Source organism: Sinocyclocheilus rhinocerous, unplaced genomic scaffold, assembly GCF_001515625.1.
Source record: "Sinocyclocheilus rhinocerous isolate Xijiao unplaced genomic scaffold, SAMN03320098_v1.1 scaffold61, whole genome shotgun sequence".
In the NCBI taxonomy this organism is placed as follows: Eukaryota; Metazoa; Chordata; class Actinopteri; order Cypriniformes; family Cyprinidae; genus Sinocyclocheilus; species Sinocyclocheilus rhinocerous.
In genome coordinates, this window is record NW_015640445.1 from 1,667,713 (window position 1) to 1,690,663 (window position 22,951).

The window sequence follows — 22,951 nt, forward strand, 5'->3', positions numbered from 1 at the left end:
ACTGCACATTTACATTTTTCTCCTAAATAAATTCTGGTAAATAATATTTCTGGTAAATACTCCTTTAAAAAGTGTTTTTTGATTATAATTTTATTATTACACGTGGATATGTTGTCATTCTTACACTATAATACTGAAATTTTTCAGTTATTTGGACTATGAGATGGACACTTGCTTCTGGCATTTTATGTTGCACTTTACTTTTTTACTTTTGGATTTCATTTGGTTTAATGAAATATAGTTTAATAAAATATTCTTAAGTAAAATTGTTGATTTTTTGGTGGGAAATTAATCGTTTAGATTAATCGATAAATTAGTCAAAAGTGCAATCGAAATAAAAATAGTCGTTAGAGGCAGCCCTAATTGTGTTGTAACATTTCTAAACATTCTTCAAGTAGGGAGGTCAGGGAGGGAGGTGGAAAATTATCCTGTAAATTTGAATTACAAATTCGATTCGATTTTCACTAGGGTTGCAAAATTCTGTGAAACTTTCCATGGGAATTAATGGGGATATAGTCCTATGAAAATTAACATGAATATATGGGAATTCAATGGGAATAAACTGGTAATTTGTAAAATTGCAAATTAGCCTATAACAGGGAAATTAAATGTAGTTGAAAAAACATCTTGCAGCACAGCTTTGGTTAAAACAACCAGATTTAATGCAAAATCAGATGAATTTCTACCATGCGCATTCCTCAATCACATGCACAGATAATTTCTAGAATCTGCACACTACAGCAGGACTATTGAAGTCACACTACTGCATTTGAGCAGTCAAATAAGTTTTGATGATATTATTAGGGTAAATATGTTTGATTTATTGTATTAAAGTTTAACTAGCAAAATAAAAATGTGTTTATACAGCAGCTAGCTAGCCAGTAAATCAGATGTTAAATGTAAGCTAGCTAACATAATTTTTTTGCCAATTTAAGAGGCCAGCTATCAAGGTGCTAGCTAGCTAAACTGTGATGACATTTCTTCTGCTAGCAAGTTTTCTGTTATCACACAAGAACGTAGGTTATATTCCCGTTAATTCCCGTAAATCCCCCAACTTTGAATATTTCCAAAATCCCCTAGCTTAACTTCCAACGAAAAGTTTCTGAATTGTACTGGAAATTTTCCGACCCTATGCAACCCTTATAAAAAATTAGAAGTAGACTTCAATATGTCCCCTGTAATGTAAATGGACTTTGTGTTTCATTGCGTTCTCCAAAAGTGCAACAGTGTCACAACGTCATCTTTGATAGCACTCAGGTGATAATGGGCGACACAGCATCTGCCAAAGAAATTAGACATTCCTTGTACTAGTGGTGTCCTGGCATCATCGTCTCACACTGGCGCACAAAGCATCAGGAGGCTCTCTCCCATCTTTCATTTGCTTTATTTCCGTTAACTAATGTATAACAGACACCCTGAACACTGCCAAAACATTACAAAACTGAAGGTTTGATGACTATCCCAGCGCAGTGAAATAGGGACCTTCAAGTCAATATGACGTCAGGCACCATCTGTCCCGCTACAGTCTGGAGAGCAGCATCTCTGAAGGTGCCAGGCCATCGCTGGGGTGACTGTGTCACTCTATATTCCCCACGCTGGCGGGAGAGCACTGGGTTTCAGAGCTTATCACCCTTTCAGGCAGCAGTGACCCTGATTTATGGGACACCAGGGAAGAGTCACACCATGGGCCAAATGGGAGGAACTTTCTCCTGACAGATGCTGCCATGAGTCAAACTGACAGGACCAAGCCTTGATCCAGTGGAGTATTGTTTCAAATAAGGAAAATAATGACCATAATTGAAGCCAACTTCCAATATTTAATAGATACAGTGACTTAAAGATGCATCTTCAATGATGAGTGTTTTTTTTATTTATTTCTGTACTAAAAATCCGTTTAGATTTTTTAAGTCCTAATACAATAATGAAGAAAAATAATAATATTCAAATTTAGTTTTTGAGGAGTGTCTTGCCATAAAAATTTAGATTTAAAAAAAAAAAAGAAAAGCATATTTTTTTATTTAATTATTTTTCAGATTTTTTTATTTTTACAAACTACTTCAGTGCTTACTAACGTTTGAAAAACCTTTCATGCAGAACATGCAGAAACATACAGAAAACACAAAACAGGAAATTATATCCCCTATCGACCCTTGTGACTGTTTCAAGGTCAACAAGTCTTTTAAAATGTCATGAGGAGCACCTCCCAAATACATACTGATATTTATGAATGCATGAATAAATTATATTTGTAAAATATAAATAAATCAATACAAATAAATACATAAGTTAATAAATAAAATACTTTTTTTAATACATATTTAAAAATGGAACTGAAGGGCTGGGTATCGATTCAGATGTTCCAATTCGATTCGATTTCGATTTTCAAGCTCTCAATTCGATTCGATTTCGACAGTTTAATCCACAACACCGGAATGAAACATTTATAAAAACTTATTTTATTTTATTCTTAGAAATCATAATGTCTTCCTGCCCGTCTGGAAACCATTATTTAACAACCTCAGCCATATTCACCAAAATCACATGTGTGTAAACCCTGCTTACCACAACTCGAGAAACAGCCCAACCACAACCGGCCATCAGCCCAAAACGGCTGACCGAAGCAAGGCCCTAATCGGCCGTCTGGCCCTAGTTAAGCCACACTTGGCCCAATGCAACGATTTAACACACTAACACTGTATTACACAAGATTTTTTAACCTTAATGCCTTTGCAGATTTTAATTAGCATCAAAAACAGTAATACTGTGAAAATTATTACAATTTAAAATAACTGTTTTCTATATGAATCATTTTAATTCCTGTGATGGCAAAGCTGATTTTTCTACTCCAGTCTTCAGTGTCACATGATCCTTAAGAAATTATTCTAATATGCTGATTTAGTGCTCAAGAAACATTTATTATTATTTTAATGTTGAAAACAGTTGTGCTGCTTAATATTTTTGTGGAAACAGTATTATTTTTTAAGATGGAGGGATGTCACCCTCAGTTCAACCACACACTGTACTGAACATAATGATTCAGGATCACTGCACATGGTGGAATTAACCGTGACCCGGTCTGCATTGTTCTCAGATTTGCAACTATTTGATGACAGCATATCTAGTGTAGGTTCACACTCACCCCCTCCATTCCCACCGCCCCAAACTGACAAAAACAAAAACAATTGTGGCAACCAGCATATTTCTGATGTATCACAATCTATTTTTTACTTCCTCTGTTTAACGAAGTTTAATCCACAACACCGGAATGAAACATTTATAAAAACTTATTTTATTTTATTCTTAGAAATCATAATGTCTTCCTGCCCGTCTGGAAACCATTATTTAACAACCTCAGCCATATTCACCAAAATCACATGTGTGTAAACCCTGCTTACCACAACTCGAGAAACAGCCCAACCACAACCGGCCATCAGCCCAAAACGGCTGACCGAAGCAAGGCCCTAATCGGCCGTCTGGCCCTAGTTAAGCCACACTTGGCCCAATGCAAAGATTTAACACACTAACACTGTATTACACAAGATTTTTTAACCTTAATGCCTTTGCAGATTTTAATTAGCATCAAAAACAGTAATACTGTGAAAATTATTACAATTTAAAATAACTGTTTTCTATATGAATCATTTTAATTCCTGTGATGGCAAAGCTGATTTTTCTACTCCAGTCTTCAGTGTCACATGATCCTTAAGAAATTATTCTAATATGCTGATTTAGTGCTCAAGAAACATTTATTATTATTTTAATGTTGAAAACAGTTGTGCTGCTTAATATTTTTGTGGAAACAGTATTATTTTTTAAGATGGAGGGATGTCACCCTCAGTTCAACCACACACTGTACTGAACATAATGATTCAGGATCACTGCACATGGTGGAATTAACCGTGACCAGATTTGCATTGTTCTCAGATTTGCAACTATTTGATGACGGCATGTCTAGCGTAGGTTCACACTCACCCCCTCCATTCCCACCGCCCCAAACTGACAAAAACAAAAACAATTGTGGCAACCAGCATATTTCTGATGTATCACAATCTATTTTTTACTTCCTCTCACCACATGCTCTCAATCCAGATGCCAGTGCCGCCCACTTTGAAGAACAAAGCAGGAATCATGGGAGCGTCATCTGCGGGGCACGTGCTTGGCTCCTGTCTGGTGTCACTTTATTACATGTTGCACTTTCATCCCCCCAAACCAGAGACAAAACAGTCTAAACACACTTGAACTTGGGCCAAAAGAGGCCGTCTGGATCGCAATTATCCAATTCAGCAGGGAAAGGGAGCCGATTAACATCCAGGTTTCACCAAAGCACCAGATGTTTTCGCTAGACAAACAAATATTGGGAAGGGTGGTGCAGTTCTGGGTCGCGTTTTCGTCACGTGTGATATCTGACACCGCTATAGTGTTTGTGAATGGGAGCCATGAGAGTGGTGTGTTATTATGGAGCAGTCTGATAGCCCAGACAGGCAGTATACTCCACCCTGTGTGGTCCACTCATGCGATGGAGGCATGGGTGTGCTCCATCTCTCAAGTGTCTAATTTGTCTCAGTTCAAACCTAAAAGAGAGTTCAATTTATCTTCATGCAAAAAACGTTTTTTTGGTTATTTTGGTTATTCACTTTGGTTATTCACAAAAATACATAACCAATGCAATTTATCAGAATCAATTTAATGTATCTCTTTATGTAAATTTCAGAATTGAAATATAATTTTGACATTTTTTTGCATAAAGTCAAGTCCTGATATCATAATCAAGACAAATACCTCAATAAAAGAATCATGATTACTTAAAATTTTTTGAAAATAAGCAGGTAAGACTATTATGACTGTGTTATTAAATCTCTTAAAATTATTACATATTTTTATGACACGACACTTCAAGTTGTAAATTGTGATGTGACTCCCCAAAAAACTTGATGGTATTTTTTAATAAAAAAATTGGTGATGTTTGTGAAAAAAATACCCTAATAAAAATAAAGACATTAAAGACATTTTGGGAAAAAATGATTAAATGTATAAACTCACACATATTCAAGGTGCAAGAAAAAACATGACTTAGTTACGCCACATTAATTTTTTAGAGCTGGCCCTAATCGGCCGTCTGGCCCTAGTTAAGCCACACTTGGCCCAATGCAAAGATTTAACACACTAACACTGTATTACACAAGATTTTTTAACCTTAATGCCTTTGCAGATTTTAATTAGCATCAAAAACAGTAATACTGTGAAAATTATTACAATTTAAAATAACTGTTTTCTATATGAATCATTTTAATTCCTGTGATGGCAAAGCTGATTTTTCTACTCCAGTCTTCAGTGTCACATGATCCTTAAGAAATTATTCTAATATGCTGATTTAGTGCTCAAGAAACATTTATTATTATTTTAATGTTGAAAACAGTTGTGCTGCTTAATATTTTTGTGGAAACAGTATTATTTTTTAAGATGGAGGGATGTCACCCTCAGTTCAACCACACACTGTACTGAACATAATGATTCAGGATCACTGCACATGGTGGAATTAACCGTGACCAGATTTGCATTGTTCTCAGATTTGCAACTATTTGATGACGGCATGTCTAGCGTAGGTTCACACTCACCCCCTCCATTCCCACCGCCCCAAACTGACAAAAACAAAAACAATTGTGGCAACCAGCATATTTCTGATGTATCACAATCTATTTTTTACTTCCTCTCACCACATGCTCTCAATCCAGATGCCAGTGCCGCCCACTTTGAAGAACAAAGCAGGAATCATGGGAGCGTCATCTGCGGGGCACGTGCTTGGCTCCTGTCTGGTGTCACTTTATTACATGTTGCACTTTCATCCCCCCAAACCAGAGACAAAACAGTCTAAACACACTTGAACTTGGGCCAAAAGAGGCCGTCTGGATCGCAATTATCCAATTCAGCAGGGAAAGGGAGCCGATTAACATCCAGGTTTCACCAAAGCACCAGATGTTTTCGCTAGACAAACAAATATTGGGAAGGGTGGTGCAGTTCTGGGTCGCGTTTTCGTCACGTGTGATATCTGACACCGCTATAGTGTTTGTGAATGGGAGCCATGAGAGTGGTGTGTTATTATGGAGCAGTCTGATAGCCCAGACAGGCAGTATACTCCACCCTGTGTGGTCCACTCATGCGATGGAGGCATGGGTGTGCTCCATCTCTCAAGTGTCTAATTTGTCTCAGTTCAAACCTAAAAGAGAGTTCAATTTATCTTCATGCAAAAAACGTTTTTTTGGTTATTTTGGTTATTCACTTTGGTTATTCACAAAAATACATAACCAATGCAATTTATCAGAATCAATTTAATGTATCTCTTTATGTAAATTTCAGAATTGAAATATAATTTTGACATTTTTTTGCATAAAGTCAAGTCCTGATATCATAATCAAGACAAATACCTCAATAAAAGAATCATGATTACTTAAAATTTTTTGAAAATAAGCAGGTAAGACTATTATGACTGTGTTATTAAATCTCTTAAAATTATTACATATTTTTATGACACGACACTTCAAGTTGTAAATTGTGATGTGACTCCCCAAAAAACTTGATGGTATTTTTTAATTAAAAAATTGGTGATGTTTGTGAAACAAAAATACCCTAATAAAAATAAAGACATTAAAGACATTTTGGGAAAAAATGATTAAATGTATAAACTCACACATATTCAAGGTGCAAGAAAAAACATGACTTAGTTACACCACATTAATTTTTTAGAGCTATTAAATTCAAATTTTCTTGAAAAAACAAGTACACAAGTTTTTCAAAAATGATATATAACCAACATGAATACAAAGAGAATAAAAAGAGTACATTTCAAAGACTTTGGAACATGTTTTTGTTTGCGTATGTCACAAAGCATGTAGACTAGTTGTATAAAGCTGCAGTTGTGCTATTTTTAAAGTAAACTAACATTATCATCTGAAATCAAGCACCGAGAACTTTTGTTTTAGTAGCCTATATATCTACCTTGTCAGCTACACCAAAAACAGATTTTCTCATTTCACAAGCTAATCTGTTTCTGATTTCCTCATGCCTCTCAATTTTGACTCAAACAGATGTTTTTGAGCAGCGGAAAGGGAACGGATCTGGAGGGTTGCCCAGTATTTTAATGCACTCTTTGACCTAGGGTCAAACAGTGACGTCTTCTTAGTGTGTCAAGCATGTAAACAGTAAAACAACTTACTTTGTCAATAGTGGTATAAGGAGAAAAAAAAAAAAAAAAAGATTTCCTCTCTATTGGTTTCTCTGTTTTTCTGAAATGGTCATCTGATTTCTTCACTAGATGTACACAGAGCTATTCCAGGGCACTATAATTGAGTTGTCTGCCATTCAGAAACAAGAATAGCCTTTTCCCAGTCATGGGCTGTTGCAGAAAGAGGAATTTAAATGAATTCAAAATACAGCTCTCCCGTCATTTACTGTACCACTAAACTCAGGAAACTCACTTGGTATCTGGCTTGACCCCAATGTTTGTGTAGAACAATGTCTATAATGGAAACTGACATCCATCGTCACTCTTGAAATGCTAAATGTGGCTTGTAGACACTCCTGTAGCATCAAAACAATGTAGCATGAATTTCAAAGAGCTACACACAGTGACATGACATTTTTAAAGAGCTGCACACAAATGAATGAAGAATAGGGGGGCCACTGTGCTGGAGGCTTTTAATAGTGTGTGTGTGTGTGTGTAGATTGTTGTGAGCTCCATTACTGTGATTGCAATGGTGTATCCTCTCAATAATGCTCCCAGAACACCTTGTCTGCTACACCAGCCCAATTGGGATCACAGCAAGGGTTTATTAGCTCAGCCTGCGACACAGTTTGTTCACAAACACACAACAAAGGGACCAAGAGTGCGATAAAAGCAGTTAATGCCACCGTTCTTAAAACAGCAGTAGTGTTTTTAATATTTCAGTGTACACTACAGAAGTCTGAACTCATCCTTATCCACCTTCTCACACATTCGCCATCAGAAAATTGCTACTAAACTGCACTTTAATTCTGGAGTGCACAAAATACAGTCGATTTAGTGTAAATTGGCTAAAAATTATGCATGGCGCAAGCTGCTGTGGCAACGTGGCACATCTAGACAGCCCACTCAGCAAACCACCTTCAGACATGAGAGGAGAGAAAACAGAAAGAAAAGCTGCAACTCATTTAAAAACACATGACCGGAGTATAGCGTACATTCTTCCTTCTGGAGCCATGCAGCTGAAGAGCGTTAGAGTTAGACTGGGTTTTACTAGTTTACAGAACGATATTGGTTTTACTATACTACATACGATGAGGCTGGGTTTTACAACACTGCACATTGTTACTGACTTGTTACAGACTTCTTAAATAAAGATTAGACTGGTCTTTTCTAGACTACAGACTAAGCTTTACTAGATTACAGAATAGGCTGGGCTTTACTAGTTGACAGAACAATACTGGTTTTACTAGACTACATAGTATGAAGCTAGGCTTTACAATGCTGCAGATTGTTACTGACTTGTTACAGACTTCCCTTAAATAAAAATTAGACTGATCTTTACTACACTATAGACTAGGCTAAACTTTACTAGTCTACAGAATAGGCCTAGACTAGGCTTTACTAGTTTACAGAATGATATTGGTTTTACTAGACTACATGAAGCTGGGCTTTACAACACTGCAGACTGTTACTGACTTAGTTACTAGACTTCCGAACAACGTAGCAGCATCGCATCTAGTGGGTTCAACTGGATAGGCTAAAAAAGCATTAAAATGCAATGACACTTACATTGTCATTGCATTGTGTGCCACTGATAAGGTTACCTGACACACACCTAAAATTCGAATGCAACGATTTTGCATTCAAATGTGGATTTATATTTTAAATTCAACGAATATTCGAAATTTGATTTGTTTTTTTTGTTTTTTTGACGGCCCTACTACAGATTAATTCTGGAGTGCACAAAATACAGTCGATTTAGTGTAAATTGGCTAAAAAATTATGCATGGCGCAAGCTGCTGTGGCAACGTGGCACATCTAGACAGCCCACTCAGCAAACCACCTTCAGACATGAGAGGAGAGAAAACAGAAAGAAAAGCTGCAACTCATTTAAAAACACATGACCGGAGTATAGCGTACATTCTTCCTTCTGGAGCCATGCAGCTGAAGAGCGTTAGAGTTAGACTGGGTTTTACTAGTTTACAGAACGATATTGGTTTTACTATACTACATACGATGAGGCTGGGTTTTACAACACTGCACATTGTTACTGACTTGTTACAGACTTCTTAAATAAAGATTAGACTGGTCTTTTCTAGACTACAGACTAAGCTTTACTAGATTACAGAATAGGCTGGGCTTTACTAGTTGACAGAACAATACTGGTTTTACTAGACTACATAGTATGAAGCTGGGCTTTACAATGCTGCAGATTGTTACTGACTTGTTACAGACTTCCCTTAAATAAAAATTAGACTGATCTTTACTACACTATAGACTAGGCTAAACTTTACTAGTCTACAGAATAGGCCTAGACTAGGCTTTACTAGTTTACAGAATGATATTGGTTTTACTAGACTACATGAAGCTGGGCTTTACAACACTGCAGACTGTTACTGACTTAGTTACTAGACTTCCGAACAACGTAGCAGCATCGCATCTAGTGGGTTCAACTGGATAGGCTAAAAAAGCATTAAAATGCAATGACACTTACATTGTCATTGCATTGTGTGCCACTGATAAGGTTACCTGACACACACCTAAAATTCGAATGCAACGATTTTGCATTCAAATGTGGATTTATATTTTAAATTCAACGAATATTCGAAATTTGATTTGTTTTTTTTGTTTACTAGACTACATAGTATGAAGCTAGGCTTTACAATGCTGCAGATTGTTACTGACTTGTTACAGACTTCCCTTAAATAAAAATTTGACTGATCTTTACTACACTATAGACTAGGCTAAACTTTACTAGTCTACAGAATAGGCCTAGACTAGGCTTTACTAGTTTACAGAATGATATTGGTTTTACTAGACTACATGAAGCTGGGCTTTACAACACTGCAGACTGTTACTGACTTAGTTACTAGACTTCCGAACAACGTAGCAGCATCGCATCTAGTGGGTTCAACTGGATAGGCTAAAAAAGCATTAAAATGCAATGACACTTACATTGTCATTGCATTGTGTGCCACTGATAAGGTTACCTGACACACACCTAAAATTCGAATGCAACGATTTTGCATTCAAATGTGGATTTATATTTTAAATTCAACGAATATTCGAAATTTGATTTGTTTTTTTTGTTTTTTTGACGGCCCTACTACAGAGTCAGACGATGCTAAACTTTGCTGGACTACAGAATAGACTGGGCTTTACTAGTTTACAGAACAATATTGGTTTTACTAGATTACATATGAGGCTGGGTTTTACAGCACTGCAGTTTTTTACAATCAAGGCTGGACTTGTCACATTTGACTACAGATAAGGTTGTCTTTTACTTGACTAAAGACAAGTCTTGGCTTTATTAGACTAATATGCTGGGTTTTTCTAGATTACAGTCTATGCTGTTTTACCAGAATATGTACTAAACTGGGTGAAACTCCAAATATGCCCCACAGAAGAAAGGTAATGCACATTGTTCCAGGAAATCCCATATAGCGGTAGCTGAATAAACAGAAGATTGAACTTCATTCAACGCATGAAAATAGCCAAAGAAGCTGGCATGGTGTTAAACGCAAACAAACATAGTCTCAAAAACTATGACAATATAGGCAATGGTTTATCGGAGTTCTTCAAATCTTCTCATGTATTTTCATTATAATAAGGTATACTTACAATGCAATGCTAATCGACATAGCCTTTATCATGTATGCGTAGAATACCATGAAATAATATGTTGCGTGCCTCATTCTGTGAAGCCACATCATCTCACAGAAGTATTTTATTTTAAACACTCGACTGATGTTATGAAGTGAGTTTGGAATTTGCATGTTGCTTTTTCAAATGCACGTTATATAAAAGGCACAATCATTTACTACTCAAGCATTTACTAGTGATCACAGAGCCGTAACTCACTGACAAGCTGTGCATTAGCGTTATTTTAAAGGTGACATATCATGAAAATCTGACTTTTTCAGGTTTTAAGTGCTATAATCAGGTCCCCGGTGCATCTACCAACCAAGGAAACGTGAAAAAGATTAACCTAGTAACTTTGTTTTGGTAAGCATTTTTCTGCAAGCGTCTGAGAAAACGAGCGCGTCTGATTTTGCTCCCTTGGTGACATTGCAAAGGGATCTCATTATAATATTACCGCCCCTTAATCTGTAAGTTTCCACCCACGGCGCCGTTTCGCAAGCGACAACGGTTTACTAGTTCTAACGCCATGGCGAAAGTTTGAGCAAAACATACTAACTGTTCTGCCTTTGTCTGCACAGACAAGCACAGAACACTATTTAGATCTAAAATAAGCATGAGATTTATTTCCCAGCAGTTTACCTTCACAGACATAACCAACTGTTTTTGTAACTTGTGTGTTTTTAACGTAAACTTGTGTGTGAATGAGAACTCACATGCTGTGTGGTGGCCGCTTTTTATATAATAAATGATCTGTGGAGTATTTTGAGCTGAATCTTCACAGACACATTCTGGGGACACCAGAGACTTATATTACATATTGTAAAAAGGGGCATAATATGTCTCCTTTAATAGCTTTTTCTTAGACTGCAAACTAACCTGGGTTTTACCACACTACAAAGCTGGACTTGACTACATAACTACAGTAAAGACATGACTACAGATTAGGCTGGCCAGACTACAGAATGTTCTAGTATTTTCTAGATTAGTTTGGGATTTACCGGACTTTACAGGCCCATGTTTACTGGATTACAGTTCCAGACCAGGCTTTACTTGACTATAAGACTCAGATCAGCTTCTTTATGCTACAGACTAGTGACTAGTCTTCTCTGGATTACGGTCTAGGCCAGCCTTCACTAGACTACAGAAGAGGGTTGGCTTCATTAGAGTACGGAGTAGGCTTGGCTTAGCTGGCCTAGGCAGGGGAAAGAAACATCACGCCCTCCACAGAAGCAGTGACCTTTAAAAAAAAGAAAAAATCTTACCACTCCATGACCTTGTCAGCTCACTTTAGTAAATAAATGTTTCTTAAAAAATGAAATCAGATTTATGAAATTGGAATAAGTTAAAATAACCATCACCCTTTTAGAAAATGATGCATGCTGAGAACATGAAAACTGCAATTTAATGTCATATAGACAAAGACAATAGCAAAAAAAAAAAAGTATTTTGTTGTGCCATAAATCGAAACTGTTACTATAAAAGCACAATGGCCTTTTCTTGAGTGATTTCGCAAGGCTAAATAATGTGCTCTACTAACTCAAACAGGTTTTATTGAGACTCGTCTCTTGTAGCGTCATGGGACTGCCCTAAGCAACCAGTGTCAAACAAATACAATCTCCCTCAGGACTGCTGTTAAGTGCTCCATAAAAACGAAGGTAACTCTAGAGCGTTAGGGTTAAAATGCTCACCTACAAACACACACACACACACACACACCAGTGTGTCATCTCTACCTTATATAACACATGGACTAATTTTCCAGGCAAGAAAACGGCACATACTAAAGCTGTGTGGACCACTCTTGATGGCAGTTCAACTCAACAAAACCTCCATTGTTTAAGCTGAGTGAGTGAGTGAGTGAGTGTGTGTGTGTGTGTGCGCGTTTTTGTGACAAATGAGGACATAAATTTGTATAATGACAAAGGTATGACATAGGTATTACAAGGAGAAGGTGACTTTTCAGGACATTACCCCATGTCCCCACTTTTCAAAACGCTTATAAATCACACAGAATGGAGTGTATTGAAAATCTGAAATAGCACAAAGTTTCCTGTGAGGGGTAGGTTTAGGGGTAGGGTTGGTGTAGGGCAATAGAATATACGGTCTGTACAGTATAAAAACCATTACGCCTATGGGATGTCCCCACTTTTCACAAAAACAAACCTGTGTGTGTGTGTGTGTGAGTGTGTGTGCGCGCGCGCGTGTGTGTGTAAGTGAAAGAGAGAGAGAAACAAAAGAAGGGAAAGTGCAACACGCTCACAGACAACTACCTACTTGACTGGGTCAAAGTCCTATTGAGAAACTGTACAAAACTGAACTAGCACACCATCCCCAATTTTAGAAAACATTTAAGCAAATTAAACGTATGTGATGTTTGTGATGAGTAGTGAAGGTTCCTCGTCTCTTGAAAGCTCATAAGTTTATAGGTCCTTTTGCCTTTAGTGGAAGTACTTGTCAACAGGAAGACCTTTTGCCCTGCAGTAGGCACTTCAAAGAAAAAACCCTGTTTTATGTCCTACTGGCTACACAGCACATCAAGTGTTATGAGACATACTGGACTGACCACAGCTCTTCCACAAAACTAGCACCTGAGTTCAGCTGTAAACGTAAAAACGCAAACACCATGTTACCTTGCCCATCAGATTAATGGTTAACCCAAGATCTAAGATGCCATCTTAAAGGGATGGTGCACCTAAAATGAATCACACAGTTCCAAACCCGTATGACTTTTTCTTCATAAAAGTTGAAATTTTTTTTTTTGAAGAATACCTGCTTACTTTTTTTAATTTAATGAATGGGTCCCTTTCCTTTGACACATAACAAATGTCTAAATATTTATTTAGCCAACTGGACAAGGAAGTCAACTGTCAAACAGGTAAAGCCAGAAAACTAATTCCCCCTGAACACTGACAATTTACAGCAGGCCCTATTTGAACACTATTAGTTTGACTCAGACTACCTGAAAAACAAAAAGCCACATGGATAGACAGACATTGGCTCCTGTTTTAATGACTGCTTTATAATTTAAAGCGACTGCAAGGGAGTGTGTAAACCTCCAGGAGACTGATGAAGGCGCAATCTGACAAAATGAAGACCAAATGTGTGTGCTGGAGAAGGATTCAATGCGTAAGAAACGGTTCCCACACTCTCCACATTGAAGAACCACTGTGTACTAACCATATGGGAGAAACTGCAATACTACTGCTTTTATGGTGTGTTTGTCTTTTTTTTGGATCTTTACAGATGTGGACACTACAAACAGCTGTTGTGTGGAAAGTAGCTGTACCAACATTCTTTCAAATGAAACCGGGTCTGGAAAAATGTGAGGATGCATAAATAAAAATGTCATTTTGGATGAGCTATTCCTTTAACGTCAAAAAATTTGAAAATTAAAGTCTTTGCTTTTAAGAAACATGACAAACCTTTGGAATTCTGCAGGATTTGTATTTGTTTTTCAAAGATAAACGAGCAGAAACTGCTGTTTCATACTCCTTGTATGTCTATAAGATTTCAGCAGCAGCATTAAAAATTCAGCTGCTTTAAAAATAGCAGTGCTCAAGAGAGCCTGTCGAAATGTGGACATGCAGGTGGCGTTCGCACATTTTAGAAAAATCTCCAGAACCACAGATGAACACTCTGGGATCATGACTTTGACTTTTCTATGGCATGGTTTAAGGAAATCACTTTTAGCAACATAAAATAGAGTATATAAGCATAATCATAACAATACTTCTGCAAATTTTGACCAAAGCCAATATGGCTGCCAATACATTATCCATCCCTCAGCCAATTACAAATTTAAAATATAGCAGAAATCAGGATTATGATGCAAGCCAAAGGTAAAGTCAAAAAGTCCTCATGCTGTTGGGTTTGCTAAATGTGAACGCGACAGGCACCTCTGGGAAACGGATGGCCATCTTTAAAGGACACAACAACAAATCAATGGCGGGAACTTCATTAATGAAGAAGTAGAGCTTGACATTTCACAATGGTCCTGAAAAGGGAGTTGTCCCTAGTAATCTGTGACAAACCCCCTGGACGGGACGGAGGGCCTCCCTGCCCCCATTAACACTCACTAAACAAAGGCCAGTGCACTTGTGAACCCTAGCAGATCAATGCACCCTGCTCCACCCAATTAATGGGATTTCCTCAACCGCACTTTTCCAAGATGTCATCAGAGACTCAGGGTCTTTCAGCATCTACCATGTGAGAAACATAATTCCAGAATCTGCTGGGAAAGGGCCGTGACTTTGGCCCAAATCAAACGGGATATTTTCCCAGAAAAATCGATGGAGTCACAGCATGGTGACAACCAGAGAAGCACTTACTCTCAAACAACTTTCCTTTTCGGCTGATATCACCAAGGTCGCTTATTTTCCAATCAAATCCTGATGGATAAAGTCCATGTTCATTTTACTTCTTACATTTTCCCAGTTGAATATCTTGTTTCATTTGAAAATGCATCCTGTAAGTAAATGGGATGCAAATGCAATTTGACTTGCTGTTATTCACAAGGAGTGAATTATGAGTGACAGCAGGTTTAAAAAAAACATCTCAACATGCAAAGAGAACAGGTGCTAGTGTTGTTTTAGCTTTTGTCCATTATAATCTCAATTCCTGATTGCTTTAAACCCCTGAACCTCACCTGTTCCACAAAACAGCTGTTGGTTCCATCAGCATTGTTGACACTAGTGATCAAGAACCAATCCAAGTAGACTACATCCTAACTAAACTAGTTCAGCTGGTGACCATCCCAAGTGACCACAGCTGGTTATCAGTATAAGGCCTGTTTTGAACACTATACTGCAACAACAACCCGCTTTTTCCACATTAGTGTAAACCAACATTAATATCTGACGGGAAAATCTGATTTTCGCATGCAATCCATTCGTTTAGACAAATGCAGAAATACATATTCTGCAGGCATGTGCATTTCTTTTTGGTTGACCCTTTTCTTCGCAGTGTGATGGAAGAGAGATTAGAACACCTCTGCTTAAAAAAATCTGTCGCATTCACAACATGCAAATATTTGTGCTGGTTGAACAGACGCATTAACAGCCATTCATTCAAATTAAAATGTTTATCTCACCAAACATGTGAACAGGTCTTAAGCTTTTTACACAGGGTAGGTTCCAACTGACTTGACAAAAACATATACCTAATGACAATCAGTTAACCCTATTTTTCTTGTGTTCTAGATAAGCAATCATGTTAACACCTTTACAACAGGGTCTCATTTGTTAATGTATTAGCTAATATGAACTAAGCAATTAGTTAGTTTTATATTATTTATTAAGCTTTGTTCATGTTAGTCAGTATTAGTGGTCGACCGATATGGGTTTTTTGTCAGCCGATGCTGATATCTTGGAAAGCATGGTGGCCGATATGAAGCCAATATAATTTTATTTATTTTCATTTATATTTAAGAAATTTGAAATCATTTGAAAATGGATTAAAAATAATTGTGTAAAATAAACATACTTATACTTTAGAAGACAAAGCATTTTTCACAAATAAATATTTAATAAAAATCGAATTAAAAAGGAAGTAAACACTGTAACCAACAGGGCACTGACAGTATTCTGAGAAGTTTGTGTGCATTGGGAATCTTTTTGTTTTTTTTTGTTTTTTTTTAAATAAAGCCAAGGTAACACTCATTTTACATACAGCACGCAGTGAAAATGACAAGAATATGACAGTGGGCAAATGCATGAAGCGCAGCACAATTTGAAATCACTAGTTTAAAGTTTGTCGATCGCGCGTCTCTAGCCAAGCAGAACTCTCCTCCTGTCAGCATTCCATTCGCACGGACCGACCGTCACCCAGAGAGCACGCGATCATGCAGGATACACATACACACTTCACAAGATCTCAACTAGATGAGAAATTATTATAATGTTGGCCTTTCTATAACTAATAATATTAAAGCAATCGTTATAATACTTTTTGTATAAATTTTAATTCCTTTGTTTAACAGTTCTGATTATTAGTTAAGACTTCTATCCATATTGGACAGAACTGAACGACGACAGCGAACAAGAGGGAGAATGTGAGCGGTGTACGCTCAGGCGCAGCCGTTCTCAGCACCGTCAAAATAAAAGTCCGCCGCGCCGTTAGGGCTGGGCGATACGGCCAAAAAATTATCTCAATATTTTTTTTTTCATATCAGTCGATATCGATAATTATCACGATAAATGTAAAATTTTTATTTCTTTCAAGTTTAAAGGCAGATTTTTGCTCAAATGTGAAAGTTGTAAAAACCAGATGGTTAATTGTGGTTTTCAACTATTCTTTATGGTCAGAACATGACAAACACTTCGTTTTTTTAATTCTTTACACTTCTCCAGCCATTTTTTCCTTAACAAAATAAATATCTTAAAGGGGTCATATGATGCTTTTTTAAAGATCATTATTTTGTGTATTTGGTGTAACAGAATATGTTGACATGCTTTAATGTTCAAAAAACACATTATTTTTCAAATACTGTACATTATTGTAGGTCCTCTATGCCCCGCCTCTCTCAAACGCTTCGTTTTCTACAAAGTCCCTCCTCTCTGCCGTCTCGTCTTGAACAGGCACGCCTCACAAACATGAACCGAAACTCAGCAAATACATGCCTCACAGACATGATAAATATATCTATAGAAAGCTTTAAATTACTACTTAACGAAATAAAACAAATCAAAAACAAAAACTCTTTAATTATAATCATAATCCGTAAAGATGCACTTCTCTCTAAAGGCGCGTCTAATGAAGAGATGGCGAGTCAGGATGGATAACTTCATCCTTGCGACACCGACACAGAAAACAATGAGAAACAGTAGTCTAAATACATTTATAAATGCATAAACGCTATAACTTAATCACAAAAAAAATATTGTAATTATATTCCATTACTCCTCCTTCAATATATTTAATATGTCTACATTAATAATATAATAAAATTTGACACGAATACCCACATTTTTGACACAATACCATGGTGCAGTTAATGCTACTACAGTAAATCCATGGTAAATTATGGCGATTTGTAGATTAAAAAGTCTTCTGACTGTATCGTTGCGCAGTGTTTCTGCTGTTTGTCAGCGCTGTTTCATCTACGTGTACACAGAGTTATTTGTGTTCCTCGCTGAATTCAAGCGCTTCACACTGGATCTCACAGCGCTGTTCAGTGTCGCGTGAGTGAGACTCATCAGCGAGTGAACGCATCTGCTCTAGTGAAGCTCGCGCCGCTGTTTGAACTTTGATCCGAGCGGATAAACACTTGGAGTGGTGCGCTTCAAATGACTAGCGCTTTTTCGCTCCTCCTTTGCCGCATTATATCAAACATTTATCGAACTCTTGTTATCGTTTATCGAGGAAATCTATATCGTGCGATAATTATCGTTATCGATTTATCGCCCAGCCCTACGCGCCGTCAAAATAAAAGTCCCGCCTCGAACACATCGGCCAAACAGAAAAACTTATCGGCCGATGCCGATATTTGAAAAATGCCAAATATCGGCTGATGTATCGGCCCTGGCAATATATCGGTCGACCACTAGTCAATATTCATGTACAGTGCATTACATAATGTTAAAAAAAGCCATTTCTAGGCACCAGAATATTATATTGATATTCCTGAGGACAAACTGGAATATTAAGAAAAACACTGTTTTCCAAACTGACAAAATCTATAGTTTAGAGAGTGCTTATTTAGTTGATTATGACTTCTGGATAAACACACCACTGGCTTCAACATCCATAGGTTTTCAGCAGACAACAAGGTCAATGCCAATATTTCTTAGAATTCCCTCTGTAATCTCCAAGCGGAGTCATTCAGCGGGATCACACACTTCACAGACACACTGTGAACTCTGTGTGGAAGGCACAAAGATGCACTCAAACCACACAAGGGTGGGCAGCACTGGCCTCAAATGTGTTTGAAACACTTTCTAAAGATAAAGTGCAACCGAGGAGATGAAACTCCTGCCGACATCTGAACTAGAGCGTCAGCTTACTCAGTTTGAACTAGGCTATACTCTCTCTTTGGCCTACAAAAGCAGGCTAAATTAATAAAAGTGGGTTAAACTTATTTAAAAAGAAAGTCGGGCAGTTATATCCATATCCTAAAGCCTCGTGCACACCGGGACGATTATCGTGCGCGCTTATCGCCAGCGTTTTTTGAGACGTTTTTCCAAGACGTTTTTCGATGCGTCTTTGTGTTCCTACCCAAGCGATTTTCGCTGGCGATGAGTCGAGTGAACTTGCAAATTCACTCCCTAACATTAGATGGCGCTTAATGAAAAACAGAAATACCCCGGTACACATCGAATCCTATTTGATCCGCAATTCCTCTCCATAACAACTCCTTCTTTTCAAGATTTGTGATGCATCTTCTTCGTCTACTTCCTCTTCGTCGTTAGGTATCAATGTGTGCTCGGCAAGACCGTTTTGTGCTTGAGCGCCACCAAGTCGTGTTTTACTGTAACTTCAGCAGCTCCAGGCACGTGAACAAAAGTGCCAATCTCATTGGTCGGCCAGTTTTTAACGCGGCGCATCAAACCAAAAATACGAGCCAGAGGCATTTTTTTAAAAATGACGCTTTTACACCTTTTGCGCGCCGGTGTGCACACTCACATTGGCGCCCTTTGTTTAGTCGACTCACGAGGCGTTAAACGTTGGCGATAATCGCACGCGATAATCGTCCCGGTGTGCACAAGCCTTAAAGGGTTAGTTCACCCAAAAATTTAAATTCTGTCATTAATTACTCACCCTCATGTCGTTTCAAACCCGTAAGACCTCCGTTCATCTTCGGAACACAAATTAAGATATTTTTGATGGAATCTGAGAGCTGTCTGACCCTGCATAGACAGCAAAGCAACTGAAATGTTCCCAAGTCCAGAAACGTAGCAAGGAGATCTGTAAAATAATCCATGTGACATCAGTGGTTCTTCCGCAATTATACGAAGCTTATCCGCGAACAGCGTATCCGCGTGACGCAGCTGACACAGAACAGCATACGTTGTTTACGTCCAGCGGATATTCTCCAAAATGGCACCAGGGTGATGCGGAGGAGACGAATTGTTGAATAAAGTGGGTTTTTTTTTTCTTTTGCGCACAAAAAGTATTCTCGTAGCTTCGTATAATTGCAGTTGAACCACTGATGTCACATGGATTAATTTACAGATCTCCTTGCTAAGTTTCTGGACTTTTCAGTTGTATTGCTGTCTATGCAGGGTCAGACAGCTCTCAGATTCCATTAAAAATATCTTAATTTGTGTTCCGAAGATGAACGAAGGTCTTACGGGTTTGAAACGACATGAGGGTGAGTAATTGATGACATAATTTTCATTTTTGGGTGAACTATCCCTTTAAGGCAACGTCATACCAGAAAATCAGCATTTACCGGTAGATAAATGCGAGCGACAATACAGGTATCATATGAAGCACTGATGCTTATTGATTCTGAACCCGTTGCCCTCAGCTAACCTCGCAATAAGACAAGGACACATCCAACCATAAATCAACCCCACTCTCCCATGGCATGAAAGAGAGAGGCTATTAAACTAAAAACACCAATATGTTTCAGAGTCCATCATCTGATTTGTGGTCTAAAAAGCTCATTTTACTCATAAGGTGACTCGAGACTAACAAGACGCAATCAATAAATGCTGGAAGATCACAATCCTTGGCGTTTGTGTAGATGAAATACTTTATAAGTGTTTGTCAGTGTAGAAACATTAGAAGTCCAATGATTAAGCAAATGTTTGGAACAGCCTATAAACTGAAGACTAAACATTTCATTGTTTCAATAATTTACTTTAATGCACTTCTTAATCAGATATTGTTGTCTCAAACTGCGTAGTAATATTTTACAGCCTTTATTTCCCCTGTGGCTGAAGCTTTTACAACTGCAGGCCTTGTTTTCCAGTTTAATTGCTTTAAAAAGAAATTATAATTCCTTCTATCTTGTCCTGTTTATTATCTGGCAAAAGCTGCCAGTTAAATTAGGCCCTTACGTTTAAGTGGCTGAAGCAATGAGACCCATGAGGGAAGCGGTTTCAAAGTGATGAGACAATACGGAGAAGAATCATGAACATTTCCTGTGAACGCAGCTACAGACCAATCACAATGCAGAAAGGGAATGACACCTGGAAAAACTCTGACAAATAGCCTACAGATTCGGACTCTGTATGTTGGTCAGTGTTAAACGAATCGCAAAAACACCCAACTTACAGCGATTCCACAAAACTGCAAATATGTGGACAGTACTATTTATGTCCCTGAAGCAATTACCACAAAGCCAAAGAGTGTACAAACAGCATGCAAGCGGAGGAAGACCAAAAACAATCATTTGGCTCCAGACTTCCTGAGTTCCTCATAGGAACACACAGCCACAGGACAGAACGCAGTTACCCAATTGTAGAATTACCTTGAAAGCACAGGAATCATTTAACCCAATGGCATTATGAAATGCTGATTCGAGCCATAACCAGTCAAATATCCTGCCAAACAACACACCTTGCTATTAATATCAGCGAAAGTCACATAGCAACTGTTTCAACCCTATCTAAGATAGCATAACATCTCGACACATTACATTACTGTTATCTGTATACTTAATAATAAGTTCATACAGCCTGCAGCATCTATCACAGTTATAATCTGGAGCTGTGATGATGCAGATCCCACAGGAAGCTGTCTCTATTCAACAAAACACAAAAGCAGCAGAGCCCATCAGAGCTGAGAAAGGCTATTTATATCTAGTCAGGGTGAGGCTTCAGTCACTTATGAGATGTTTTATATAATCTAGAGACACTATGAACTTTAGATGCACCATATTCGTATTCCCTGTTTGAAAGTCCAGTTTAAACTGGAAGATGTGTTTAGGAACCTGGTCTAATATGGTTGTCTTTACTGATAGCTGGTTTTAGAGGGGTTCTGGACACTTTTCAGGCTTGCCAACAAACTAAACTAGATGAACACCTGCTTGGCCAATTCAGGAGACCAGCAAGAGCATCTTAGCCAAGCTGTGAGAACATCGTAAACCAGAATGAACCATTATGGTGTCCAAAGTTAGACCATGTCAGGATGGTTTTGGGATATTGTAGCTGGTCAACCAACTAGTGACCAGCCAAAAACCAGCTTTGAAGGATAAGATGCGAGTTGATGAATGAGTAATACAAGATGTGTTAATTGTAACAGGTGTTGATCAACTAATTTTTTCTTCTACATAAATTCTAACCCAATCAATGTACATCTATTTCAGCCTGTGCATGGTATTTTATCTAAATATGCAATGAATAATCAAACGGTTTGTGGTTTATTATATCTCATCAGGATGAGACAATGTAATACAGCAGTTGTCTAATAATGGGTGAGGCATCAACAAAGAGGGCGCGAGGATTTGCCTCCTCAGTAACTCATTTAGTAACTCCAAGGGGGGCAGTAGCTGACTCTAGTGGTCTTGTAAGTAAGCAAAACAGTCAGCAGGGTTTTAACAATCGCAGGCTAGATAAAGTTAGGGGTCTCACCTCCTCCAGTGCGGCTACAGTATTCCTGCAGTGAGTCATTCTAGTGGTGAAGTTTGAGGCGGTGGGCGATTTATAATCTTCATTCGTCTCCGCCACAAACTCCGCCACTGTTATCTGGTCAGGCATTGTATTTCCTTTCGTAAAAAAATCACAAAAATCGGTTTTACTCCTCGTAATAACCGGTTGTGGTGCACTTAATGTCGAAATTCAGAGATAAAATGACGAAATAAAACTCTCATGAGCGTCCTGAAGTCTTATCATCGCTGTGTTTTGTCCTATGTCCTCGGTGGATTAAGACAAGTTGGGAATTAATAAAAATCATTAGCCAACTACAAAGAAGTGTCGCTTCTACGACGGGAAATCCCTCTCCCACGGTGATGGTTCTCACTTCTTCTAGTGTTAAGTGCGGATTCAGTCCACCCGTTTGATAATAAACCAGTCTGCTGATGTAGTCCTCATCTGTTAAGGGACAGGAGTGTACGTTGTCGTGCTGGGATTGCTGCAGGCTTTAGATCGATGCAGCTCTTGCAGTGCAATTCAATGAAAGCGCAGAAATTGACAAAGTAAAGGTGGA

General features: G+C 38.0%; 1 protein-coding gene across 3 annotated transcripts in view; it reads right to left on the reverse strand.

Moving 5' to 3' along the window:
* The window catches only part of LOC107752757 (arf-GAP with SH3 domain, ANK repeat and PH domain-containing protein 2-like), an 86,916-nt gene extending 63,965 nt beyond the window's left edge, over window positions 1-22,951 (reverse strand). For all 3 annotated transcript variants that reach the window (XM_016568802.1, XM_016568803.1, XM_016568801.1), the window contains exon 1: window positions 22,378-22,951. In XM_016568802.1, the coding sequence (XP_016424288.1) occupies window positions 22,378-22,503 (126 nt within the window). In that variant the 5' untranslated portion in view covers window positions 22,504-22,951. The remainder of the gene's footprint in view (window positions 1-22,377) is intronic.